The following is a 27,843-nucleotide window of genomic DNA, read 5'->3' as shown; positions in this document are numbered from 1 at the left end:
TCTTGTTTCTTTTATTTTTATTTTCTTTTGTTTTAGAGCAAGAGAGACAGTTGGCTGGCCAGGGCCTCAGCTACTACAATTAAACTCCAGATGCTTGCATCACCTAGTGGGCATGTACAACCTTGCGCTTGCCTCACCTTTGTACATCTGGCTTATGTTATATTTGAAGAGTTGAACATGGGTCCTTAGGCTTCTTAGGCAAGTACTTTAACCACTAAATCACCTCTCCAGCCCTCCAAATGATCTCTTGCTTGCTTACTTCCTTCTTCCCAGTTGACATGAGCCATGTCAGAGCGATTTCAGTGCCTAGCACATGGCTCAGAGGCCTGCCACAAGTCAGCAAGATGCTTGTTGGATAGAATTTCAAGCCATTGGCTGGTTTTCTTGCTTCCAACTGTGAGCCCAGAAACTTTATGTTATTAATAGGTGTGAATTAATTGCTATCACTTAAAAGCTGGGAGGCTTCACAGAATTTTTTTTTTTTTTTAAGAAGAAAAAATAACTCATTGACAGTCTGGTCTCTTCCCAAGGCGGCTGCACCCTCTTGGTTCCCTGGGCCCTACCTTCACTGTGTCTGGTAGTTTGTGTTTACTTCTTTGCTAGACCTGTTTTATTTGTTTCTGCCATTGAGCTGACCCCAGTGGGCACTTGTGTGTGCCATGCCTGGTGTCAGGTCCCCAAGGGTTCTTCTTGTCACTTACTTCCTGGGAATTACAGCTGTGGTGAGCAATATTATGGGAAGCTGAAGGACGAGGAATGAAATTTCCAAGGCAACAGTCCCGGTCAAGGATTGAGGTGTCCAGACCCAGGAACCAGACTGACTGAGACTTTTGATAAGTTGGTTTGTCTGGAAGGTGTCCAGTTAGCACTAACTGGTGCTCAGCCGACCCTATCTCTGTGTGTGCAGGAGCCATCATCAGCCCAGAGTAGGAGAGAGCACAGAACTGATTTGATCTTAGAGTTGTCTGGGAGGAGACTTACACAATGCCTTGGCACCCAGCCTGACCTTAGGAAATGTGGCATTGTGTGGGTGAAGTGTGGCCATGTACCACCTAATCTTGTATAATACACTAATAATGAGGTATTACCACCTAATCTTAACCAAGCCCTTCCTCAGCACCACACTTGAGCTAAAGTGACTGTGGTGACACTTCTACCTACCAGGGAGCTGATGTCTCACATCTTGAACCAAGGAAACTGCCTTCATGTTGCTGCTTCTCAACTATGCCTAGTAACATGTATAAATAAAATGTGCCTATTTTTGCATTGATGTTCATCTCATTTAAACAGGTGTGTGTGTGTATAAGAATTTATATATATATATATATATATATATATATATATGTAGATATATATGTAGATATATATTTAAATATTTTATTTGAGAGAGAGGGAAAGAGGCCTTTCTATCTATCTATCTATCTATCTATCTATCTATCTATCTATCTATCTAGAGAGAATGGGTGCACATGGGCCTTCAGACACCACAAACAAACTCCCAGATGCCTGTGCCATCTTGTGCATCTAGCTTACGTGGTGGGTCCTGGGGAATTGAACCTGGGTCCTTTGGCTTCACAGGCAAGAGCCTTAACTACTAAGCCATATCTCCAACCCCTATTTATATATATTTTTTGAGGCAGGGTCTCAATCTAGCCAGGACTGACTTGGAACTCTGTAATCCAGGGTGGCCTCCAATTCAATTCATATTGATCCTCCTACCTCAGCCTCCTGATTGCTGGGATTATAGGCATGAGCCACCATGCTCAGCCATCTCATTTAAGTGGATTGTGTTTCATGAATTCCTAGGTGCTCCTCCCTCACCTCTCTGGACTCAGTGGAGGGGACATGGCATCCCAAATGTCTTCTGTGCAAATGGTTGGTTGCTGCCTCAGAGGAGTGCATGTGCCTTTCACCTTCTGTGCAGATAACACTACTTAGAGTGTTGACTCTGGGCACTTGGGACATCTGTGATTATGGTTGTATGCCTTAGCCTCCCTGACTCCTTTCTTCATCTATAAGATGTTGGTCCACAAGGGATGCATCTCCCACGAGCCTGGCATGTGGTGCGTGCACAAGGAGTAGTGCATAGCAGCTGTTCTTAGAGTTTACCATCAGTAATAGGTGCCTTGTCTTTCACACTGGGATTTGATGGTCTCTGCTCCAGCCGTGTGCTCTGTTGCCCCCTTCTGGAGTGTAGGGAAATTACATCTGCCCCTGGGTACTCACATAAGAGGTTCCTTGATTTCTTCCTCCACATGCAACCACTCCAGCTTCCTGAGCAGCCGCAGCTTGCCTGAGGAACAGAGCTACTTGGATGTGTGTAGAACGCTTCCCATGGAACGGCAGGGCCACTCTTGGCTTCGGAATGACACCTCCCTCTTGCAGCAAGCCAGGCTGGGAGCCTTGCTGTCATTTCTCCTCTGTTACTTTATGACTTTTTCTTCTTGCAAGAATGGGTCTTATTTTTAAATGCCAACTGTTCACAGTCTCTCATGATACTTTCAGCCTCTTTCTAAGCCTGTGTATAGAAGTACACTCTTTCCTTTTTTATTACACAAATGAGATCATGGTGTGTATGCTTCTGTAATTGCTTTTGCACTTGCCCTGTGCTTTCAGACAGGTTTTAAGTGATTTCACTTCCTTAGTGTCTTCATCATCCCACTAAACACCCCCCACCCTCCCCACCCTGCGGTGAGCCTGCCTCAGCCTCTTACTCCTGGTTTGCACTCCCCTGTTGTCATTTCCACTGCATTTCAGTGACCTCAGTCTCCCTGTCTGCTTTGCCAGACTGTTTTGTGCAGAGGAGAACAAGCCAGGGCCCTTTCAGAAGGTGCAGTGTGGTTCCCAATAGATAGCAGCAAAATTGCAGAGTCTTGACTTGTCATTCAGGACTCTCGACAGATGGGCCCCCCAGTACCCCTCCCTGTGCACTTATTTTCTTTGTGCACCTGCCTGTGTTCTGTCTGACCAAATCTCAAGGTCTCTCTGCACTCCCTCCTTGTGTGCCTGCTCTCCCTTGCTCTGGAAGGCCACACTCTATCCCCACTCCTTCTAAAAGAGGCTGCCATGTGGAATGTGCTCAAAACTTCATACAAGCCATCTTCCTCCAAGCTAGACTGTAGGGTTCTGTCACTGAGACTCCTGGGGCCCCTTAGCTGAGCTGCTTCTTTCTGACTCTTGTGACAGACGCTGTCTGGTTTTTCTCATCTACTCTGTTTACTGAGCTCTTTGAATACTGTTGATGCCTGTCAAAGCTTTACATACTTGACATAGTTTGCATAAGTCTCTTGAAGGCCTGCTTGTGTTGAGGGAATGGTTCAGAGCCTGTGGCACTATTGCGAGGTGGAAGTTTTAGGTGGTGAGGTATACTGTAAAGTCCTTGTGAGAGGAGATTAGGTCATTGGGAGCATGCTCGTGAAGGGATTGTTGGAATTCCACCTCTTTTTGCTTTGCAGCCACCCTGAAAGGGAGCAGGAATAGGCTTCCTTCACCAGACTGTAATGCCATCATAGGTTGAAAGCAGTTGAGTCAAGTGACGATGGGCCAAAGCCTCTGAAAGTGTGAGCCAAGATAAGCCTTTGACGTTGATGATCCTAGGAATTTTATCACACTAATGGGAGTCTAACATGATGCCTTTAATAAGTATTTAGTTTAACAAAATTTGAGCATCTCTAATGTTCCAGGGACTTTTTTAGGCTCGAAAAATGCAGCTAGAGCAAAATGGAATCCTAGCTCCCATGGCTGGCACTTACATTCTGGTGGGTGTAAGAGTACACAAGTGTATTGTGTCAGTTGAAGTAAATGCTGTGAGGAGAACCAAATGGAGTGATGAGGAGGAGACAGAGTAGGCTAGCCACAGGATTTCAGTGAGGGGTCTACATAGTCCCCATTGTCCCTGAGCCCACCTTATTCCCTGGTTTTCTCTTAGCCCTCTTGACCCTCTGCTTTTTTGCCACCTTTGCATTTGTCAGAGCTGTCCTCCTAGGGGCCCGTCCAGCCTATAGTGCTGTGTAGTAAGTGCATCTCCCCTCACTCTGGATGTCCAGACAACACCCTGAGGCATGGGCCCTGGAGCTGAGCCATGGCTGTGCTGTGGCATGGGTCTTTCACCCTCTCTGTGCCTGGGTTTCCTCCGCTGGAAAGTGGGTGTGGGATGCGAGGATTCATGTGGCGAGTGAGGGATAGTGAGTATTCACTCTTGGGAGGTGGCAGCGTGGCAGTGGAGTGTTGCATAGCTATTCTGTCTCCCATCTCCCCCTTACATTGGCTCAGCAGACACTGCTCATTCTATGCTAAATATTAACGACCTTTGCTATTGATCCTCTCATACATTTGTGCGTGCCCAATATATGTCTGGCCTGGGTTTTAACTAGTATTTGTGTGTGTTGTGGCAGTTCCACTTAATAGCTCACATTGATTGTTTTCTTTGTGCCAACTGTTTTTTGCAGATTGCTTCATTTAATCCTACCCCAGCCCTACAGTCAGTCGCGACCATTAATTATTTCCATCTCACAGATGAAGAAACTGATTTAGAAATAAGAAGGCCCAAGGTCACACAGCTAGTCAATGGCTTTCTTGGATTCAGACCCAGGAGGGCTCAGTGTTCAGCATTTTTTTCCCTGAGCTGTGTTAAAGCCAGCTGGCCTGGGGCACTGCACTGCATAGGTCAGGAAAGGGAGCTCAGAGAAGTCAAGGTCCCAGCACACCTAGCAATAGGAAGAACTTCCTGTCTCTCAGCACTGCTCTGGATATGTCCCTTGTCCTGCTGACCACATTGAACCCTCTGTGGCCAGCGGGCCTGTGGTACTGAGCACCCACCCTGCCTGGCACTCGAGGCCTCCATTCTGGTTCTGTTGGTGCGAGGAGCCTGCCCAGATGGTGTTTATTCTCGCATGACTACTGTGTGTGTATTTGTTGATTAAAAATATTGCTCGCTGTACTTTGTAGCAACATCAAAAAATATTACAAATCTCTCACCGCCAACAAGAACTGTGCCAATGTTTTCCTTAACCCCTCACTCACCAGGCAGTGTGGTTGAGCTGACGTCACTTGGGCTGGGACTGACAAATTGGAGTCTGTGATCCTCGCTGTGGCCAGACTTGGCCATTAGACCTTGGTCTGCCAGCCATGTGAGGTCTCACCTTTGTCTGCCCTCTGGCCTGATCATCTGCTGTCCTCCTCCTTCCCACACTTACCGCAGTGGCCTTCTGTCGAGTCCTTGGACATAGCAGACTGTCTTTTAAAATATTTTTTTGGTTTTTCAAGGTAGGGTCTTACTCTGGTCCAGGCCGAACTGGAATTCACTATGTAGTCTCAGGGTGGCCTCGAACTCACGGCGATTCTCCTACCTCTGCCTCCCGAGTGCTGGGATTAAAGGCGTGCGCCACCATGCCTGGCTCCAGACTCAGTCTTTGCAGACACTTGCACTTACTCTCCCCTGCCTGGAGCAGAGCCTCTGGCTGCACTTGGGAGTGCTCATCTGAGAGCAGGAATGGTACACACGCAACTTGTCTAGGCACACTTCTATGTGCGTGGCTTCCTGCGCTCACCCTCCCTTGCCCCTGTGTGCTATCACCACGTCAGTAATGTGTTTCTTTTCTCAAAGGCACCCTCACACCTTCACTGATTTTTCAGAATATGTTTAACATCTCTGAAATAGGGGTGTGATACAATAGGGAGAATGTTAATTTCATGAGTGTTTCTTGTCTTTCATCAGGCTGTATCAAATGGCGATGTGACTTAAGTTCATGGTGTCTTTGGTTACATGAAAGAGAATATGTTGGGGTCAGGTGTGGCTCAGCAGTAAAGCGTTTGCTAGCATATCCAAAGCCCCAGGCACTGTCTTTAGCACTGCAAAAAGGAAAAGAAAACACTTGTTTCTGTGTCTCGTCTTCCTCTAGTTCCATGCAGTCAAGGACAATGTTTCTTTCTTTTCTGCTGTTCCCACCTGTTTCTGGAGTGCTGTGACTGCAGCACTTAAACAAATGCCCAGTGAAGGAAAACGGGTCATGGTCATGGTGTCTTCCCATGGGCTGTGCAGCCAGAGGCTCCTCTGAGGTGTCAGGGCTGCTCCTCCTGTCAATGTGGACCTGGACATTGCTCGCTGTAAATGCCCAGCCCTCCCCTCCCCTTCCTTCCCCCTTCCCTCCCATCCTCCCTTCCTCCCTTCTTTTTCCTCCCTCTCTCTCTTTCCCTCTTCTCTCCCTCATTCTCTTCTTCCCCCTTCCTCCCTCTCTTCTTTCTCCTTTCTCTTTCTTTCTTAGGGTCTCACTCTAGCCCCAGCTGGCCTTGAACTGACAATGATCCTCCTATTTTGGCCTCTCAAATGCAGGGATTAAAGGCATGTGCCACCATGCTGGGCTCATTGACTGCCTCTTTCACCGGATCCTCATGTCTTTGCTGCCTTCCCCATGTCCACCTTGATTTGAAGAGCCCCATGTAGTCCACCCTCAGGACACATGTTCTTCTCTTCCAGCCCCTCGGAGAATGGTGCGTTCTCACAGGGTCCACTGAGAAGCTGGGAGGGAGGTGCTGTGAATTTCTAGCTAATGTCCCCTGTCAATAAAGATCCTTGTATGTAGTGTTAGCCATTTCTGTGGTGGAGCACCTCCCTCTGGGGGTCAATTTCAAACTGCTATCATGAAGTTGGTCAGTTGGCAAAATTTCCTGAGAATTTAAAATCAGGCCTCTCTTCACTGAACTGTGCTCCTGCCGAGGCTGCCTGTGACAATATTCTGTTTCACCCTTGCCTCCTCACGCTCATGGGTCCTGTGTTGACCCTCGGTGTGTGGCTGATTCAGCCTAATTTAGTTTATCCTTACAGCACTCTGTTGTTAGAGCTCAGAAAAGGAACAAACGGTGAACTCTTGTAGGATCTTTCCTTTTTATAATCGAAGGGTATATATATATCTACAATCAAGCTAGTGTGCTGGCTTCTCAAAATAGTTTCTTTTCTTCCCATTTTCTGCCATTCTCACCCAGTTCTTCCACTAACTTGGGATCAAACTCCTTTCTCTTCTTTTACTCTGTGGTCCCATTCACGGCCTCACACAGCCTTTTCTTCATGCTGCAGGCCTTCACTACTTCCTCAGGGCACGCTCCCTCCCCACCGTGCTGGTGGTTCATCGGGGCCTTGTGTTGCTGTGTTGCTGCCTGGCTTGGCAGCCTCCATGGTTGTCTGGGCTCCTCTGCCCAGAGCTGCTTTCTGAGTCACGTTCTGTCAGTTCACCTTTGCCACCCCACACCTTCCCACAGGACCTGTGGCTGCAGGCTCTGCATCTCCCTGCAGGGGTCTCTTTCACTCATACAGCGACTCATTCCCTGGCCCTGGCACAGTCGGTTGGGTGGTTAGTGCCTCCCTCCCTCACCCGGTCTTGTCTGTGCCCTCCAGCTTCTCTAGCTGCTGCCTCCGGGAGCTCATCACCTGGGATCTGCTTCTACTTTTTCGGAGGGACATCCAGCCTGTGGCACTCACTTCTGAGTTTAGCGATTGATTCTTTTTCTCTGCTTTAAAATATGATTTGCATGCTGTCCAGTTTACCCAATTAAAGTATGCAGTTCAAATTTCTTGTGATGCTGGCTGGGGAACCCTACATCCCAGGCAAGTGTTCCACCATTGTGCTATATCCACAGCCACCTTTATAACATTTCTTTTGCTCACTACCTCCTCATCCCCCTCACATGATCTCCTTGTCTGATAGCTATCAACTTTTAGTGTCCTCATTCCCCTACACCGGAGGCTACTGCTAACCTGACTTTTGTATAGAGATTTACCTAGTCTGGGCACATCCTGCAAGTATATGCCATGTAGGTTGTGGCCCTTAGTGTCTGACTTCTTTCACTCAGCCTGTTTTCCACGGTCCCCCATATTGTAGCTGCATCGTATTTCATTTCCTTCTGATTCAGTAATATTTATTGTGTGGATGTTCCTCATTTTACTTATCCACTCATTTATTGAACACACTTGAAGGTCTTCCATCCTGGATAATGCTGATATGAGCACTAGGGTAAAGATTTTTTTTTTAATTAAAAAAATTATTTACTTTGTTTGAGAGAGAGAGAGAGAATGAGAATGGGCATACCAGGACCTCTAGCTGCTGCAGATGAACTACAGACACATGCGCCACCTTGTGCATCTGGCTTTGTGGATATTAGGGAACCGAACCTGGGTCCTTTGGCTTTGCAAGCAAATGCCTTAACCGCTAAGCCATCTCTCCATCCCAGGGTACAGACTTTTGTGTGGATTCCCTTTCTCTGATATCCCTGGAGTGGAGCTGTTAGATAATGTACACAACTCTGTGTTCAGTCTTTGGAGGAATTCCAGACTTTTCCACTGTTGCTGTCATATTTCATATTCCCACAGACAGCTTATGAACATCTGACTTATCTGTATCTGCAAAAACCTAGCGATTGGCTTATTCATTTAATTTACTTATTTATTGGCAGAGTCTCATTTAGCCCCATCCGACCTAAGACTCACTGTGTAAGCTGAGGTTCCCCTTCCCATCTCCCAAGTACTGGGATTACAAGGATGGGCCACCGTGTCTGGTTTATGTGGTGCTGAGGGTCGAATCCAAGGCTTTGTTTATGCAGTCAAGGATGCCACTACATCATCTTTTTGGTCCCAGCCATTCTAGTGGATGTGATGTGCATTCAGTGTGGTTTGGTTTTGCAGCTCATCAATGACTGGTGGTGTTGAATGTCTTTATGAGCATGTTGGTCATTCCTGTATCTTCCTCAGAGTTTCTGTTCAGGTCCTTTGCCCATTGTATTAGCCAGCTTTGTACTACTGTAACAAAATACCTCAGATAGTTAACTTAGAAAGAGAAGATTCTCTTGGCTGCTGGGTTTGGAGGTTCTGCTCTTTGTTGCTTGGCCTCACTGCTTTGACACATCAGGATGGGAGCAAATTGCCCAACTTTAAGAGCCAGAAAGGGGCTGGAGAGATGGCTCAATGGTTAAAGGTATTTGGTAGCAAAGCCTGATGGCCTGGGTTTGATTGCCCAGTACCCATATAAAGCCAGATGCACTCCTGTGTCTGGAGTTTGCCTGCAGTGGCAAGAGACCCTGGCATACTCATTTCCTCTCACATTTTCTCTCTTCTCCCCTCTCTCCTTGCAAAATAAATAAATAAATAAAAAAAATATTTTTTAAGAAGGGAGGCAGGAAAAAACAGATTAGGGTCTCATAATCCCCTTCAAGGGCACATGCCCTATGGCTGAGGACCTTCCACTGGATTCTGTTTCCCAGTGACGTCACCCTGAGGATCAGAGTCTTTACCACGTGTGCCTGGGAGGGACATTTAGCCAACAGCACCACTCATTTTTTGAGTTCACTTACTTATTTTCTGTTAGCTGGTTCTTTGTATATCCTTGATACATATCCCTTGTGTGTGATGACTCATGTTTTCTCCCACTATGTGGGCCATTTTTCATTTGTGTGTCTTTAATGAACATGTTTTCCTTGTGATGAAGTCTGGCGTGTCCATTTTGTCATTGTTCACTTTCTCTCCTGGTATCATGTCCAAGAATCCATCACCAAAAACAGGTCTTTTAGCCCCATGTTTTCTTCTAAGAGTTTTCTTGCTTTAGCTCTTATATTTAGGCCACTGATTTATTTTGAGTAATTTGTATATGATTTAAGATAGGGAGTCCTTCATTTCTTTTCTTTTTAAAACATTACTTACTTAATTTATTTGAGGGGGGAGGGAAAAAATAGAGAGATAGAGGCAGATAGAGAGAGAATGGATGCACCAGGGCCTTCAGCCACTGTGAATGAACTCCAGATGCATGCACCACCTTGTGCATCTGGCTTACATGGGTCCTGGGGAATCAAACCTGAGTCCTTTGGCTTTGCAGGCAAGTGCCTTAATCACTAAGCCATCTCTCTGGCCCCTGCTTCATTTCTTGGCATGTAGATATGAAGACCTTCATGTCATTTACTGAGGAGGCTATGCTTTCCCCAAGGAATTATCCTGACACCTGTGTTATTCTGTTTGTTACTATCATGAAATACCTGAGGCTGAGTAAATATGAAGTTAAGAAGTTCATTTAGCTCACAGTGTTTTTTTAAAAAAAATTATTTCTTTGTGTATGTGTTTGTCTCTCTGTCTCTGTGAGTGCACCAGGGTCTCTTGCTACTGTAAACAAATTTCTGTGCAGCTTTACATGGATGACTGGGGATGGAATTGGGCCAGCAGGCTTTCCAGCATAGCTCCCATTTGGTGGCTCAAAATCCAGCGTGTGACTGGCTCTTGTAATGGCTTCCTGACTGATCACCTCATGATGGATGACCTTATGAGAGCGGGAACATGCTAGAGATATCACCATTCTGGAGTCAGCAATGACCTCCTTCTTACGGGTTCCATCACCTCTCAACATGGCCACTTGAGGACCAGACTTCTAGCACACTCTCTTAGGTGACAAACTCAGTTGCCCCCAATCCATAGCAGCTCAGCCCTGCTGAAGATCAGTTGACCCTAAGCATACAGGTTCATTTCTGGCTCTGTTCTCTTGCATTACTTGGTAGACATGGTCTTCTCTCATCCTCTATCATTACCTGTTTGATTTGTGTACTTCCTAAGTACTGGAGGGATTCAGCTATTAAGACACCCTTTAGACACTAGAGGCATATTCATGGGAAAGAAATTAAGGCACAGCCAGGTGTGGTGATATATGCCTTTAATTCCAGCACTTGTGAGTTTGAGGTCAGCCTGGGCTAGAGAGAGACCCTTCTTTGACAAAAAAAAGAAATTAAAGCACAAACACACATTCACATGAATGAAAAAAATGATGCAAAGGGCCAGAATTGAACGTTCTGCCTGGGCGGATGCCTGGCTTTGTAACAGAATGAAAGTCCTACCTCAGCCGTCTGGCTCCAACTTACACCACAGTGCTGAGGTGTGGAGCCCTGTGGCCCACCTTGTGCATCTGTGCATAGATATGAAAGCTCAGGATAGATTTGCTTCATAAATGTAGATCTGGATATACACAGATTCAGCTAGATTTATGTGTGTCGCCATTCTGATAGTTGTGTATTTCTTTTTTATTTTATTTTTTGGTTTTTCAAGGTAGGGTTTCACTCTAGTCCAGGCTGACCTGGAATTCACTGTGTAGCCTCAGGGCTGCCTTGAACTTGAGGCAATCCTCCTACCTCTGCCTCCCAAGTGCTGGGGTTAAAGGTGTGTGCCAGCACACCCAGCATGTGTGTCTTTTTACGAAGCTTTAAACGCAGCTGCCTGACTTGACCACACAGAGTGTCCCACGCAGCCTTCCCAGCAGTTTATATGTGGCTGGCTTCCATCTCTGCAATGACACTTCCTAGCCTGTGTACACTGATTTCTCCAACCATTTCCCTATTGTTGGACATGCATATTTTTCAGGGCTTAAAAAAAACCTTTTTCTGCCAGTACCACCGTGAGCACCCTACCACACATCTTAATACACAGGGGAGCACTTTTGTGTGGTAGATGTCTGGAAGTAGAATGCTGATCCTGTATTTTGTCCTGAAGCCATTTTCTGAGTCTTCCCCTCAACTGTACTTTATGATGGCTTGTGTATATTAGGCACTTAATAAATATTTACTGAAGTGAACTCTTAAGGGTTTTTATTTGAGATTTATCCCTAGCTTGCTATTTCATCTCACTAAACTGTTTTATGACACCCTCATGCCTATTTTACTTCCTCTAAAATGAACGAACGTTTTGGTTACCCAGGCTTCATTAGGTGAAATGAGTCAAGAAGTATTTTGATTATCTGCTCCGTGTGGCACTGGAGGGGGTGAGGGATGAGTGCCGAGCAGCCCAACCCTTGATAATTTCACACACTGTCAGGACAGGCCTGTGGGAGGCACTTGTCACAGCCAGAATGTCGGTTCATAGCGAGAGAGGGATGGTACTTCATGTGGGTATATCTGAAGGTCCTTGGGGCAAGGGAACACAGATCTGTCCTTACTGGCCCGATCGTTCTGGATAGGGTGGGAGGTGGCACTGGTGGGGTTTGAAGGGTCAGTGAATGAAATGCAGAACAGGTGGGGAGTGTGGAAACTCAGTGGCCCCAAGTTCAGGGTATGTGTGAAGGGTGGAGGGCGATGGAGTTGTAGAAGCAAGGGGAAACTTCCTGGGTAGGCTCAGAATTCCAGGAGGGTTTGACACAGACCTGCCAGAGGCTTTCAGTAAAAGGAAACAGTTTGTTCAGTATTTCTCGGGCATGAATAAAGGAGTCAGTTTCCAGAGACTTCTGTAATGTAACTTTTTCTCATTCCTCAATTCTTCCCGAAGCTGTCTGAAAACGTGGTGAACCGCATGAAGGACTCCAGCCAGCCTTCAGCCGCACAGCAGCCCATCCCTCCACCCACTACTCCTCCTCTTCCTCCTCCTCCTCCTCCCCCGCCTGCGTCTGGCCCCCCAGAAGCCACCTCCAAGGCCCCTCAGACAGGTATGGCAAGTGCTATAATCCCCAGAGGTGGGAGCAGAGGTGGAAGAGGCATATTCTGGCTGCTTCTTGGCTGGCCTTAACTCTTGTGTGATGCCATCCTCTGCCTCCAGCGAGCATGTGACTCTCCACACATGGCAGACAGCGTCTGGTGTTGTGTATTCAGAGCCTGTGCAGTTTGAGCCAGACTGTTTCCCCTCACTGTGCTTCCATGTCCTTTTCTGTGCATGTGAAAGATGGGGCAGATGGACTGGATTAACGACTCAGGTAGGAAATTCTCAGGATGCTCCAGAGAAGTGAAAGCATTACTCAGCCTCAGCAACTCTGCCCCCACTCTCAGTGACAAGGGTGGATGAGAGTGGGCACACGAAGAGGACCTTAGTGAGGGACTCCAAGCTAATCCCTCCGGTGAAGGTGTGCTGGTCCTGGCTCTTTATGTAGCTCTCCTTGAGTGAAGTCCTAGGAGCCCTGTCCTCCTGCCAAGGTGGAGCTGGTATGCTGCCCTCTTCTGTTCCACTGGACCCATCACAAATGAGGAAGTTTATGCCCTTCCCAAATAACTTCTGGGAGAAAACATGACAAGAAGCATTTAAGCAAGGAGGCATCAAAGTACAGAGACACAGGGCTATCACAATATAAAAGATAAAAGTCCTTAGTGCTTGTGAGAATCTGGGTTCCTCACTTGATTTTTTTAAAATTTTCTTTTTTGTTTTTCAAGGTCAGGTCTTACTGTAGCCCAGGCTTACCTGGAATTCACTGTATAGTCTCAGGGTGGCCTCGAACTCACTGTGATCCTCCTACTTCAGCCTCCCAGGTGCTGGGATTAAAGGTGTGCGCCATCATACCCGGCTTTTTTTTTTCTTCTTCTTCTTCTTTAGCAAGCGTTTGACTGGCTGGCTGAAGATTCAAGTGCCAAGCCACTGCCGAGGCTATACTGTGCCCCATGGGCAGCTGTCTAGGTGTCGTGGTGTGTGACCTCGTGTTCGTGTTGCCTTTTCTCCCCATATTCCCTGTGGGGTTCTATGTTTAGACACTGGGAGCTTCCTAGATAGCACTGCCTGCACACAGTGACTGCTAGACAGACCCTCAGGGTGAGAGGCCCACCTGGAGGGCATGACGGGTACCTCTGTGCAGCCTGCCTAAGGCTGGGGTGGCATTGCTTAGATCTGAAAGGCAGGATGGTGGCAAGAAAGATTTTTTAGGCAGAGGAATAGTAGGAGCAGATGCTCAGAAGTGGGGTCCAACCTGACCTGCTGGGGACCTAAGTTTGCTATCTCCAGATTGCCAAGTATAAGAGAATGGGGCCAGGTATGGTGGCACATGCCTTTAATCCCAGCACTTGGGAGGTAGAGGTGAGAGGGTCACCGTGAGTTCGAGGCCACCCTGAGACTACACAGTGAATATTCCAGGTCAGCCTGAGCTAGAGTGAAACCCTACCTAGAAAAAAACATATAGAGAATGGGGAGACATTGGCTATTATCACCTCCGCCAGAGGCCAGAGAGCTCTGGCTTTCTCCTCAGGCCAGGATGTGCTGGACTGTGTTTGACACCTTTAACCCTATGTTATCTGCCTCAGGCCTTCCTCCAAGCATCAGAGACAGTACGTATATGTACTTCGACCCACCAGAGACCGTGGGGAAGCACTGAGTTCAGTTTGAACCACCATTCTTTGCCAAAAAGACCTTCCTAGAGCCCAGTGTGGTGGCACATGCCTTTAATCCCAGTACTTGGGAGGTAGAGGTAGAAGGATCGCCGTGAGTTTGAGGCCACCCAGAAACTACATAGTGAATTCCAGGTCAGCCTGGGTAGAGTGAGACCCTACCTCAGAAAACAAAAACCAAAAACCAAAAAAGAAAAAAAAAAAATTACACCTTCCCAGTGTGTCTGAGAGGAGTCTTAGTAAACTAGATTAGTTGATGGAAAGTAATGGAAATGTGGAAATTGCCAAAATGTCTCTTGTCAGCCTTAGCCTTGAAAGAGAAAAGAAGCATTTGCTTCCACTTTGGTGAGTTTTAACAGTTAGAAAGGGAATAGTAGTATTCTGGTTGTTAGTAACATCAAAATATTTTGCAGGCTAAAAGTGTTTTGAGTTTCTGGTTATGATGAAAGAAGAGTCAACAGAAGTGGACTGTCTTGAAATGGGCTGATTGAAGATCTCTTTTAAACCACTTTTTGCCTTTGTGTCAGTGACGGAACAAGGTTAGCGAGATGTGACAATGAAATCCTTATCTCATACCATGTTCCAGGAGTTAAAACGGAAGCCATTAAAGTACAATACAAGAGATATTCTGAGCACATCAAGTGGAGAAACCTAAAATTGCCTATAAGAAATTAGAGACAATTTAGAAAAAGTAACTAAAGAATGTATGATAAACTACGGAAAATATATTTGACAGAGTGCTGTAATCTTAGCCTAGGAGGAGTTCTAAAAGTCATAAGAAAGACAGCTCAATAGAAAATGTGCAGAGATGGTCACATAGACTAGATGGTGCTCAGGACCAAGTAGGGACACAGGCAAGCCCCATGGGAGAGGAGGCTGGTAGATTTGTGCTTATTTTTGTAGTTATGAAAGTGGGGGATTTATTCTATTTTATTAAGATAGAGTCTCATGTAGTCCAAGCTGACCTTGAGCACACTATGTAGCTGACAATAACCTTGAGCTTCTGATCTCCTGCCTCCACCTCCTAAGTACTGGGATTACAAGTGTGTACCATGTAGGAATAGGGATAGAACCCAAGGCCTTGTGCATACTAGGCAAGCACTCTACCAACTAAGCTACATGCTCTGCTCAGAAAACAGAGACTTACCAAAAGCAAAAATAGCTGGGTGTGATGGCGCCCACCTTTAGTCACAGCCCTTGGGAGGCAGAGGTTGGAGGACCACTGTGAGTTTAAGGTCAGCTTGGGACTACATTGAACTCCAGGTCAACCTGGGCTAGTAGAACAAGACCCTACCTGAAAACAGCAGCAACAACAATGACAACATTAGCACTAAGCAAAACTAGGGCTGGAGAGACAGCTTAGCAGTTAAGGCACTTGCCTGCAAAGCCCAAGGACCCAGGTTAGATCCCTCAGTACCCACATACAGCCAGATGCGCAAGGTGACACATGCATCTGGAGTTTGTTTGCAGTGGCTAGAGGCCCTAGTGTGCCCAGTCTTTTTCCCTCTATCTGCCTCTTTCTCTCTCTCTTTCTCTCAAATAGATGTAAAAAAAAAAATTAAAAACAAAAGTAAACACCACAGCTAAACCTTGGCGACACTTTTATAAATGACTAAATAAGAAGAACATAATTGTTGAAACCAAATCCCGGCAGTGGTCTGTGTTTTAGTCCCAGCTGAGAGCCTTGCTTGTTACTGAAGAGCATGTGGGGTGTGCCTTCCTCTGGAGCAGGGTAGAAAAGCTGTGCACAGGTGCTCCTATCCTGGTAACCTTGGAAGCCTAAGGTGGAAGTGGGGCATCAGGGAGTGCCACAAAGAGAGCTACAGGGCTTCTGGCTACAGGTTTGGATGCGGGCTGGGGAAGAGGAGGAGTAACAAGACCTTCAGTGTCACCAAGTGCAGGGGGGACAAATTGGGTTTGCTTAGAAGTCCCCAATTTCATGTAGCCCTATTCTAATAGCCCCATAATTTTAGGTAATTCTAGGAGTGAGACTGGCTGAAGTATAATTGGGTTTAATATGGGTTATTTGCCATACTCAGAATTAGGAATCTGTAGAAAGGGATGTTTTTCAGTCTGCTTTCTGTTGCTATAACTAAATACCATAGACAGTGTAATTTTTAAAGAACAGAAGTTATTGTCTTACGGTTTTGGAGGCTGCTAAGTCCAGGGCCGGGTGGCAGCATTTGATGATTGCCTTCTTGCTCGTGGGAACTCCACAGAGCCCCAGGCGGCTCAGAGCATCACATTGGAGGCAGAGCAAGTGTGCTAGCTCAAGTATGTTTCCCTTTGCATATAAAGACACTCATGTTGGGAGGAAGGTGAGGGGGGATGGCACTCATGAGGCCATCGATTCCTAATGCTCCCAAAGGGCCCCTTCTCTTAATATTGTTAGAATGATAATTACATCTCACATGCATTTCTGGTGGGGCAAGCTTTCAAAGAAAGGAGGCAAAATGCAAGAGCCCTCTACTACCCCCCCCCCACTAAAACCTAGCCCCAACCAGCGAGGTACAGAGAGTCCTTGTGGGAAAGAGCAGCCTTAGAGTCATTGGGCTCTCCAGACTGGCTGAGTCAGGATAAATTCTGTCTGACTGAGCTTGTTGGTCTGTGTGTGGGCACGCTCCTCCATGGGGACACATCTGTCTGCACAGAGTGTGGCTTTCTGGGGAAGCCCACTGACCCATGGGTGTGTGTTCCTGACCCCTGTCCTCGGTAACCTCCTGCCTTCATGAGTTCTGGGTGCTGCTGACAGGCCATGTCATCTTTTTGCAGACTCCAAAGTGCCCAGGGTGGAGAGCAGTGGTAGCCAGCAGCCCTCAAAGGTGAAGAAGGATCTGACGAGGTGAGCCCGAGCACCTGCACCTGCCAGTGCTCCACCACAAGCTGCTTTCCTCCCAGTGCTCCACACCCCCTAGGCCCCAGAGGACTCATCTTATGTTGTTTAAATAATAAATCATTTATTTATTTACATATGTATTTATTTGAGCAGGGAGGGAATAAGAATGCGTGCACCAGGGTCTCCTGTGCTTTATGGGGCACTGGGGAATCAAGCCCACACCTGTAGGCTTTGCAAGCAAGTACCTTTAAACACTGAGCTGTCTGTCCAGCCTCTTTACTCATGTTTTATCTCACTTATGTGGATGGACAACTCTAGAGTGGTCTTGGTCCTAGTTTAAACATGAAAAACTACCAAAAGAGACGTGGGGGAGTGGCTGACGAAAGCCGGCCATGGTGGCTCATGACTATAACTGCAGCACTTGGGAGCCTGAGGAAGAAGGATCACCATGAGTTTGAGGTTGGCGTGATTCAGCCTAGGTTAGAGCGAGACCCTGTATCCACAAAGGACACATTTTTAGAGAGGAAAGGAAGTGGCACCCACCTGGTTCTAACTGATGGGCTTCCTGCCAGCGCAGGCCACACTTTGGAGGCAGGACCTGTCCTCTCCAGGAGGACCTGCAGAAGAGGTTAGGGCACAGTGGCTTCTGGAGTGCAGCTGGCCTTGCTGGCTGTCACCTGGGAAAATTGCTGCATCTGAGACATTCTTAGTTAGGCATTGTCAGGAGTGGGTTAAAGCACAGGAAGCACCACACTGGGCCTGGCTCACAGTCACAGCAATGGCCTTCTGTAGTTGTTACTGGCGGCTGTGTGTCATCCTTGAGGAAATGGCCCCATATGGTCCCAGGGCTCACATGTAGCCTGTGGGCCCAGTGTCAGCTCTATCTGAGGACTTGCCCTCCAGCTCTGGGCTAAATAAAGGCCTACATTTTCAAACTTTATCTTCCCCAATCCCAGGGGACCTTTCAAAGAATAACTAACCTACCCCCCACTTGCCATTTTTAACACTTGTGAGCTAATGCATGCTAATGAAAGACTTAGAAAGTATATACAACAAAAAAATCCCCATAGACTCATTAGCTAAGCACCCAGTTGGCATGTTGGAGTATCTCTTCTGCAGGCCTTCTTCCCTCAGTTTAGGGTGCTTTAATATTATAGGCAGCTTTATATCGTGTAAGTTTCACTTACTGTCAGATTATGTTTGCTTTGTAACTGTTTATAAGCATGCTGTTTATTGGTTCTCAATTTTTAGATTCCACCTATAGACAAAGCATGTACTTTCCACTGTTGCTGTGGTGAAACAAATCTTGCTTGCATTGTTTCACTATGTAATACTATTGAGCGTGTTTTAGTTCTTAGAATTTTTTTTTTTTTTCTGTTTAGGATTTACTAGGCAAAATGTCCATATCAGTCACAGGGTAGGAGTGTATTCAGAGCTCAAACAAAGGAATGCTGTGGTCTCAAACCCTCAGGCTGTCAGTGGAGGCAAGGGAAGGGAGCTGCTCACCCTGTCTGAAGGGTGGCTCACATGGAATTCTGTCCGCCGTGGACACTCTCTCATTGGCACATGTCTGCCTGAGACCTTGCCTGTGGCCTGCTCCTGCTCCTGCTCCTAATCTACACTGTCCAGGTTGTAGATGCTGCCTGTGAGGTCTGTCCTCAGAGGGGTGCGAGGACAGGCGTGTGGTTTTCTAACCCTCCCTCTCCTGGCCAGCCTGAGTTGGCTCAGCATTCTGGTGGCCCGTAAGCCTCAATCCTGCCTGGCCAGCTGAAGTGGACTTTCCTGCTGGTGCTCTGACAGGCATGTGGTTTTCTAACCCTCCCCTCTCCTGGCCTGCCTGAGTCGGCTCAGCATTCTGGTGGCCCACAAGCCCTAGTCCTGTGTGGTCAGCTGAAGTGGACTTTACTGCCGGTGCACTGCCAGCCGTGCCGTCTGCATCTGCTTCTCCCCATCTCTCTTCTGACCTAGGTTCCAGGAGGAGCAGGCTGCAGTCCAAGATGAGCTGATCCAGGCAGCAAAATGGGAGAGAGAAATGGCTGCGAAGCACTTGAAGGCATCCAGGCCTCAGGAACGGGGCAGTGCTGGCCGAGAGCAGCCATCCGAGCGGCTGGTGAGTGTGTTCTCCTGAGCTGACTGGTCTCCTGCCTTGTGCAGCACTCTGGCCTTGGAGCCTCATCATCTGGCTTGGCTCTCTTGCCAGCTCTATTACTTGTACCTCCGGGGAAAGTGTATCTTCCAGCACCGGGAACTTGGGTTCTTTGAGTCCTGGCTTTCACTGATTTGCTTTGCCACCTTGATACAGTTTTCATTCTCTGTGGACCTCAGGAGCTGTATGAGCCCAGACCATTTGACAGTCTCATGCACCTCTGAGACATCACAGGGTAGGGTGGCAGCACTGTGTGTTCCAGGAATGAATGAGGAGAGAGGACAGGATGCTCAGGGCCATGCGGTGTGGGACACCAAGAGCATTGTTTTCAAAGTGAGGCAGCCCAGGTGCAAATCCTGGTTCCCTGCTTTTCAGCCCTGGCACATTGTCTGAGCCTTGGCAGAGGATCGTGATATTCATATAGGGGTTGCCCTGGGGACCAGAGATAATAGCCACCCAGGGCTTACACATGCGGCAGATCATGAAAGTGTGCTATGACTGCTGTTACTGTTATTAATTCATCTAATTGATTGGGGCCATTAGTCAAGATGCTTTGTACTTAAATGCAGAGTTTATTTCACAACATGAAAAGTCCAGGAACACTCCCAGTGTGGGACAGTCCATTGGCTCGCCTCGGGGACCTGGTGCTCCTCCCTCCCTTCTGCTATCCCCTGCAAGCCCAGACCATGCTCAGGCTGACTCCCGCAGTTTTGTGATGGTTGCTGTTGCTTCATGGTCACAACTTAGCAGCCCACTTGTCTGTCAGCAAAGATAGCTTCCCCAGAGCATTCCTCGTCCATCCCATTGGCTTGAGTTGTGTTGGGTGCCCCGGCCATTCCAGTCCTTGGCAAAGAGACCAGGGAGGCTCCACCAACTGCAGCCAGGGCTCTTTTCTAGAGACATTTGGGCAGGAATGGTTGTTGGCAGCATGTGATTTGAGTCGAGGAGCATTCTTGCCTGTATGAGGTAGGCCTTCCTGAGCTGATGATGGGGTGGGAAGGAAGCATGCTGGCTGATTTGATGATCACACAGATGTTCAAAATGTTCAGTGGGTGTGGAAGGAATGCTGGTTTAAATGGGCCTTTTGGAAAATATAAACCCTTTGACTCTTACCCCTCAGGAAATTTTCAGTCTATGGGAGAAGATAGGCTTAAGCCAAGAACTTTGAAATATGCCTAATTGGTTACAGCAAGTGTTATTAAACAGCAGTGAGATGAGATGATTTGGGGATGCTGAGGGACTAGTGTAAGCTGCCGGTGGGCTAGAAATGGCATTCAACCCCACCCTGGAAGTTGTATAGCCCCAGGCAAGGAAGCAGGGTAAGAAGGGTAGCAGGGCACTGGGAGGGGAGAGCAAGATCTGAAGCCTTTGGATGTCTTCACTGTACTCATGAGGTAGTTCACCAGGCTCTGAAGCAATAGAAGACCCTTATAGTTTGTAAGAGGGAGAGCAAGTCCAACTTGGGCTTCTAGAACCCTGCAGGTTCCTGGTGAGGAGTCTGTTGATGTGAGGACCTGGACAGGGTTTGGGAGGTTCTGTTTGTCAGTCTCTGAAGGGTGGGAGGTTGTCACCCCACTGCCAACAGCCAGCACAGAAGACCCTCCTTGTAGAGACCAAGGGCTAATCATGTGGACATTCACCTGAATGTGGGAAATCACAGCCTGTAGGTGCTCCATGGCTTCATTCTCACCTGGAAGGTGTTAATTACAGTGGAGTTGAATTCACAGATTCCTGTTCTGCCAGCAAAGGGGAAGGCTGGGCCCATTTTCTCAGACTGTTCCTGGGGTGAGATCTGATGAAATGAGAGGGAATTTAGATGGCCCTCCATGCAGATGTATAGAGGTTTTGTTATCATTGTTGTTTGTGAAGGGTGAATTTAGAATAAAAAATAAATTCTTGCTTGATTTATTCTCATTTTTCTAGAAAAATAATACTGTCTGTGAGCCTGAGTTTGTAGGAATTGGTGAAGCATGTCACTTCCTTCAGGTTGAAAGGTTTTTTTTTGGTTTGCTTTTTGTTTTTTCAAGGTAGGGTCTCACTGTAGCCTAGGCTGACCCGGAATTCACTGTTTAGTCCCAGGGTGGCTTTGAACTCACAGCAGTCCTCAGCCTCCCAAGTGCTGGGATTAAAGGTGTGAGCTACCACTCCTGGCCAGGTTGAAAGAAGGTATTTTGCCTTCCTTGGTGAGTATTCCCACCTAACTACTCAGTGTTCTTCCTCCTTCTCTCCCTCCCTTTTTTTCTTCCTTTCTTTCTTTCTTTTTTCTTGGTGTTTCAAGGTAGGGTCTCATTGTAGCCTAGGCTGACCTGGACTGCACTATGTTTTCTTAGGGTGGCCTCGAATTTACGGTGATCCTCCTACCTCAGCCTCCCAAGTGCTGGTATTAAAGGTGTGCACCACCACACCCGGCCTCTTTCCCTTTCTTTCTTTCTTTCTTTCTTTCTTGCTTTCTTGCTTTCTTGCTTTCTTCCCTTCCCTTCCCTCTTTCTTTCTGTCTTTCTTCCTTTTTCTCTTCCTTCCTTTCTTTTTGTTCTGAGGTAGGGTCTTGCCCAGGCTGACCTGGAATTCACTGTGTAGTCTTAGGGTGGCCTCAAACTCACAGCAATCCTCCTACCTCTGCCTCCTCCCAAGTGCTGGGATTAAAAGTGTGCACCCCCACACCCGACTCTTAGTGTCCTTTCTTCCTGCAGTTAGTATTCTGATTTTCTTTCAAGAACTTTCCTTTTTTGTATTGTGTTTAGTCTCTGAGATTTTAATTCTAGTGCCCATCTCTGTGGAAGCTACAACTGGGCACACATCCCAAGCTCCACCAGGAAAACTTGCAGTTTGGATTGGGGGTACAGAGATTGGTGGGAGGTCAGGGCAGAGGTTGTTCATTGAAACTCAGGTAGGCTGTGCAGGCCCCTTATACTGTTAGGCTTTGTCTTTTTGCTGCCTCTGTTCCCTCTTGGCACTCTGATGTCTGTCTGGTCCCCTGGCCTTCTTGAGGGTTGCATCTGCTGGTATTTGTCAGTCCACCATCCTTTGTTTTCACCGGAGCTGGTTTCTTTTGTGTGGTAGTACAGCAGGCTCACTTCTCCATCTCCTTCCGGAGGGGCAGTGGCGTCAGGAGAATCTCTTAGGAGAGGTCAGAGCAGCGCATCTTCGTGTAGGTGGTGCTGTAGCATCAGGTACATCTCCTGCAGGCGGGGCCACGGCAGATACATCTCCCGTAGGAAGAACTGTATAGATGCACTTCCTGTAGGAGGGATTGTAGCAAGTATTTTTTTAAAAAATTAAAAATTTTAAACTTATTTATCCATTTTGAGAGGGAGAGAGAGAAAAAGAAAGAGAGAGATACAGAGAAAATGGGTGTGCCAGGGCCTCCAGCCACTGCAAATGAACTCCAGATGCATGCGCCCCCTTGTACATCTGGCTTATATGGGTAATAGGGAATTGAACCTGGGTCCTTAGGCTTTTCAGGCAAACACCTTAACCACTAAATCATCCCTCCAGCCCTAGATGGTGATTTTTGAGGCCTGCAGATACCTGTTGGAGAAGGGAAGCTGATAAGTGCCAACAGCTAAAGTGCCAGGTGGATGCTGTTGCTATTGCTTGCAGAGGATGTGACTCCCTTTTGATGGGTGGCAAGTACTTTAGTGGAGAGAATTTTAACTTCGGAGAATTTATATGAGAGGAGAAAGATGGAGAGAAGAACCTGAACGCAGTGTGGAGAATTCTTTTCCATTTGTGAAGGCACTGAAGGAGGCTGGGGTCAGCAGCCTTCTGGGCAGAGTGCTATAGGGCCTGGTAGTCTGAGGAGTTTAGAACAGAGTGCATCCTTCTTTCCTGCTTGCCCTGGGCCCGGTCAGCCAGAGGCATTGCTGGTGGCTGCTGGTAGAGTGAGCTGGCTGCTACCCCTCCATGACTTCTGTGACTCAGTGCCTCGAAGCCCAAATTCTTTGGACCTGTAGCCCCCTTTGGATGTACTGAGAGCAGTCTCGGCATTTAATATGCTCTTATACCCTCTCTGTATGCGTCTGATTTTTATAATAATGACCTTTAATCCTCTTCTGCTTGAGTGAATGATTTACCTCATTTTTAGGAAAAGTTCATAAAACTAATGAGAAGGAAAGGTAATAATTTTTATAACCTATTTCTGATGACAAAAATGTTACCCTTTCCCACCTAGTGCAGTGGTAATGAACTGCTCGGTACGTGTTTGTGCCTGTTTCCTGTCCCTTGCATCTTGTCCAGCCCCAGTTCTGCTCCAGGTGAAGGCCCCGAGTGTCATTGACTCCTTTATGAGCTGTGCTTCCCTCTGAATTGGAAGAGGTCTGGAGTCCAAATCAAACATTCTGGGTAGAACTAAGAGAGACTGAAGTGGTTTGGGATGAGCTTTAATGGTCCAGTGGATGGAGAAATAGAGGCCTGGCAGAGTGAGGTTTACAGCTCTGCCTGGTGTTTTGCCACACGTAGTAGTAGGTAGATGAGACTGCAGCGCACCTGATAGAAACCAAAAACCCTCATTTCATTCTCTTTTTTTTTAAATTAAAAAAATATTTACTTGATTTATTTGGGTACTGGGGAATTGAACCTGGGTCGTTTGGCTTTGTAGGGCAAGTACCTTAACCACAATCCCGTCTCTTTTTTTTTTTGTTTTTTGTTTTTCGAGGTAGAGTCACTCTAGCTCAGGCTCACCTGGAATTTGCTATGTAGTCTCAGGGTGGCCTTGAACTTACATTGATCCTCCTACCTCTGCATCCTGAGTGCTGGGATTAAAGGCATGTGCTACCACTCCCTGCCCTTCTTTCTCTTTTTTTTAAAAAATATTTATTTATTTGAGGGAGGTGGGAGAGATGAGAGTATATGGGCATGGCAGAGCCTCCTGCTGCTGCAAGCCAGACACATGAGACTGTGCATCTGGCTTTATGGGAGTACTGGGGAATGGAACCTGGGCTGTCAGGCTTTGCAGGTAGGCACCTTTAATCACTGAGCTATCTCTCCAGTCTCATTTCTTTCTTTTTTTGGTGAGCAGTCCACATATCCACACACTAGTATATGTTAGGCACTAAATTGGTTTCCTAATAGATGAAATGAATAGTGTTGCTCGTGTCCTCAGGCAGATGTGTTTATTAGGAGAATTACATTCTTAGAAGTGACAGTACAGTGTTGAAAACATCATACCAGAGGGATAGTGGAGGAGCAAGGAGAAGGAGCTGGTGCCCCCTGACTCTTTGGAGAGTGAGAAAGGTCTCTGAGAGGAGGGGTGGGGGATGATGAAACATGTTAGCTGGATCTTTATAAAAATGAAAGAGAGGCTTGGAAAATGGCTCAGTGGTTAAAGGCACTTGCTTACAAGCCTTGCCACACCTGGGATTCAAATTGCCAGCTTCCCATATAGGCCAGATACAACAAGTAGCACAAGAGTCTGGTGTTCATTAGAGGTGGCAAGAGGCCCTGGCATGCCCCCACCCAAATAAATAAAATTGAAAAAAATGTGGGATTCAAAGTTTATGAGTTGCAAGTTTTTTAAATTGGTGAGGTGGAAGATTTCCCCTTGTACCCTTTCTTTCTAACATTTTCTGCTTGTATTTTGATAGTTTCATTCCTAAAATGATAAACCCTCTTGGAGAGGGAGAGCTGTGGTGTGTCCATGTTCATCTCTGTGGTGTTTAGTATTATAGACACCACTGTCCAGTGGGGTTTTTATCTTTCCTTGGTTTCATCATGGGCCTGTGGCTAAGAGTTGGTAATGGTTGTCCATTATAGCTTCTTTAGAATGTCTAAGAATTCTAAATATAAGGCCCAGATCAGACTCTGGTGTGGTGGTTCACACCTCTAATCTCAGCACTTGGGAGGTTGAGGAAGGATGATTGGCCATGCATTTCAGGCCAGCCTGTATGATGTAGTAAAACCCTGTCTTAAAACAAACAAAAAACAAAGCAAGTTGGGTGTGGTTGCACATGCCATTAATCCCCGCACTTGGGGAAGCAGAGGTAGGAGTGATAGCTGTGAGTCTGAGGTCACCCTGGGACTATAGGATGAATTCCAGGTCAGTCTGAGCTACAGTGAAACCCTAGCTTGAAAAATAAAAGCAAGCAAACAAACAAAAAAGCAAAACCAAACCCACTCGTACTAGACAGCTTCACGCTGCTGGTCTGAACATTCAGATTGACAGTTTAGGGGAGGAAGGGGTTTATGTCAAGCATGCAGATCTAGGGGGACGTTCCATCAGTGGTGAGGAAATTGCCTGTGTACCTCCAAGCAGAAAAACGGCAGCCGGCGAAGTGCCTGCACTAGCACACAAACTCGCCAGAGCTCATACTGCCCTGCACACCTTTGGGCTCAAAATTAGAGTCACCCCCATACACACCTTGTGGCTAGACCCCAGGATTAGCCCCCACTGACACTTCCTCTAGCCAGGTGGCTGGAGACCCCAGTTACGAGCTTTTAATAAAAACACCTGAGAAGCCCGGCATGGTGGCGCACGCCTTTAATCCCAGCACTTGGGAGGCAGAGGTAGGAGGATCACCATGAGTTCAAGGCCACCCTGAGACTACGTAGTGAATTCCGGTCAGCCTGAGCTACAGTGAGACCCTACCTTGAAAAACCAAAAGGTAAAAATAAGTACCTGAGTGTATGGAGGACATGCATTCAAACTAGCACCCCCTTCAAATCAGAACAAACCCCTTTCATTTATCATGGTACCTGGAGTCAGCCAGAAGATGTTTGTTTGGTTCCTGGGCTCAGGCTCAGGTTATGAAGGCAGGACATGACATTTAGCTCAGTGAGATAGGCAGTCTGATGCTTGTATCCTGGTTCTGTGTTTTAGGGTTTTGGTGACCTTAAGGACTCTAGTGGCCTTGTAACTTAGGCCTCTTCTAATTTGAGCGGTAGACAGCGAGCTTGAATTCCCACAGAGATCTATGTTGTTGACACCCATGGCTGATAAAAGACATAAACCGGAAAAACTTCATGACATTCCTTTCTTCTTCTTCTTCTTCTTTTTTTTTTTTTTTGGCCTTCTGAGCTTGACTTTAGATTAGATCAGAGGTTGATAGTTTAAGGAGCCAAAGAGTAAATATTTCTGGCTTTCCAGACCACACACGATCTCTGCCACATATTCTTTGCTATTTTTCTAACACTGGAAAATGTGGAGACTGCTTGGAGCAGAGGTATCCAAAGTGCCTGTGGGCTGCATTGGACTGTGTGCAGGAAACTCCAAGTAAGAGTGTTCTGTCTGGCCGATTCATTGTTTCTTTTTTCTTTCTTTCTTTTTTTTTTTCAAGGTAGGGTCTCACTCTGGTTCAGGCTGACCTGGAATTCACTATGTAGTCTCAGGGTGGCCTCGAACTCACGGCGATCCTCCTACCTCTGCCTCTCGAGTGCTGGGATTAAAGGCGTGCACCACCACACCTGGCTCATTGTTTCTTTTTTGAAGAGGGTCTCACACTGTAGCTAAGGCTCTTCTTGGAATTTACTATGCAGCCCAGGGTGGCCTCAGACTTGTGATCCTCCTGCCTCAGCCTCCCAAGGGCTGGAGTTAGAGGTGTGAACCATCACCCTGGGTAGGATTTTAATTTTGTAAGTCTTCCTGGGAACCTGGTGACAGGATACTCCAGGTAAGCTTCTCAGTGGTTAGGTTTCTTGTTAGCCTCATCTTCTGATCTGTAAAAGAGGATTCTTTCTTTCTGGGTACAATCCAGCGGGCTCTCAGGGCAAGGTCAGGAACTTCTTTAACTCTCTCTTCTTTTTAAACACATTGTCCACCTTCTGTGGTTCATCTGTCATAGCCATCCTGAAGACCCTGAAGTCCACACCTTGGTCATCTCCCAGGTTCGTTGTGTCAGTGGACCAAATTCTAGCACATTAGTTAAAGATCTTAAGTGGTTTAATTTGGCAGAACTTTGGTTCACAGAACAGAATCCATGTACTGCAGGCTGGACTGAAGAGGATGGCTTTACACACAGACTCCCTGAAGACAGTGGAAGCCAAACACAGAGGAGAGACTGGCCACCTGATTCCAAGCAGTTCCTTTCCTTGTAAGGTGGGGACTGGGCACCTAATGTTAGAAAACAGCTGATTAGTTAACTTCAGCTTTTTCTTTTTTTCTGAGTGACCTGGGGTGGGGGGGTGTTGATAGTTGGCGTGCCGGGGCTTCTAGCCACTGCAGTTAAACTCCAGTTGTGGGGGCCACCTTGTGAGCATGCATGACCTTGTGCATCCAGCTTATGTGGGTTCTGGAGAGTTGAACCTGGGTCCCCATGCTTCATATGCAAGCTCCTTAACTGCTAAGCCATCTCTCTAGCCCACTGTTTTTGTGAGGATTTATTTCACCAGAGGCAGCTACATGGTCATGTTAATGAAACTGGCCTGTCAGGAACTTGTGCTGTTCTTGCTGTAATCCTGATTTCTGTGAAAGTTGGATAAACAGCTTAGTTTCAGCTTGGCCGTGGGGAACTTTAGCATGAGTGACTCCATTTTGATTTTTAGCCTGGTCTGTGCAGGAGTTTAGTCCAAAACAATGGCCCCTGTAATTTCCATTTGACAGTTCTATTGGCTGCTGCTGCTTTTGATAATGAGCCAAATTTTTCTTGTGGATTTCTGTGCCTTGACATTTTTTAGTGATTCTGGACATCATATGACTGAGGAAAATGGTGTTTATGCCCAGAAACAGAAACATTTGCCAGGCTGTGGAGGAGAGAGGCCAAGTAAATGGACTGAAGTTGGGCCCAGGATAAGATTGCTACTGAGGTCATTGGGCTGTGCCCCCAGGTGGGCCCAACAG

At 46.9% G+C, this 27,843-nt stretch overlaps 1 protein-coding gene across 1 annotated transcript in view; it reads left to right on the top strand.

The window, feature by feature from the left end:
• Positions 1 to 27,843, top strand: part of Chchd6 (coiled-coil-helix-coiled-coil-helix domain containing 6) — a 225,602-nt gene that overhangs the window by 12,330 nt on the left and 185,429 nt on the right. The window contains exons 2-4 of the mRNA XM_045152834.1: positions 12,278 to 12,434; positions 16,864 to 16,933; positions 18,896 to 19,037. Of these exons, the coding sequence (XP_045008769.1) occupies positions 12,278 to 12,434; positions 16,864 to 16,933; positions 18,896 to 19,037 (369 nt within the window). The remainder of the gene's footprint in view (positions 1 to 12,277; positions 12,435 to 16,863; positions 16,934 to 18,895; positions 19,038 to 27,843) is intronic.

Source organism: Jaculus jaculus, chromosome 6, assembly GCF_020740685.1.
Source record: "Jaculus jaculus isolate mJacJac1 chromosome 6, mJacJac1.mat.Y.cur, whole genome shotgun sequence".
NCBI lineage: Eukaryota > Metazoa > Chordata > Mammalia > Rodentia > Dipodidae > Jaculus > Jaculus jaculus.
The sequence above is the reverse complement of the archived record's forward strand: the minus strand, read 5'-3'. Positions and strand labels throughout refer to the sequence as shown.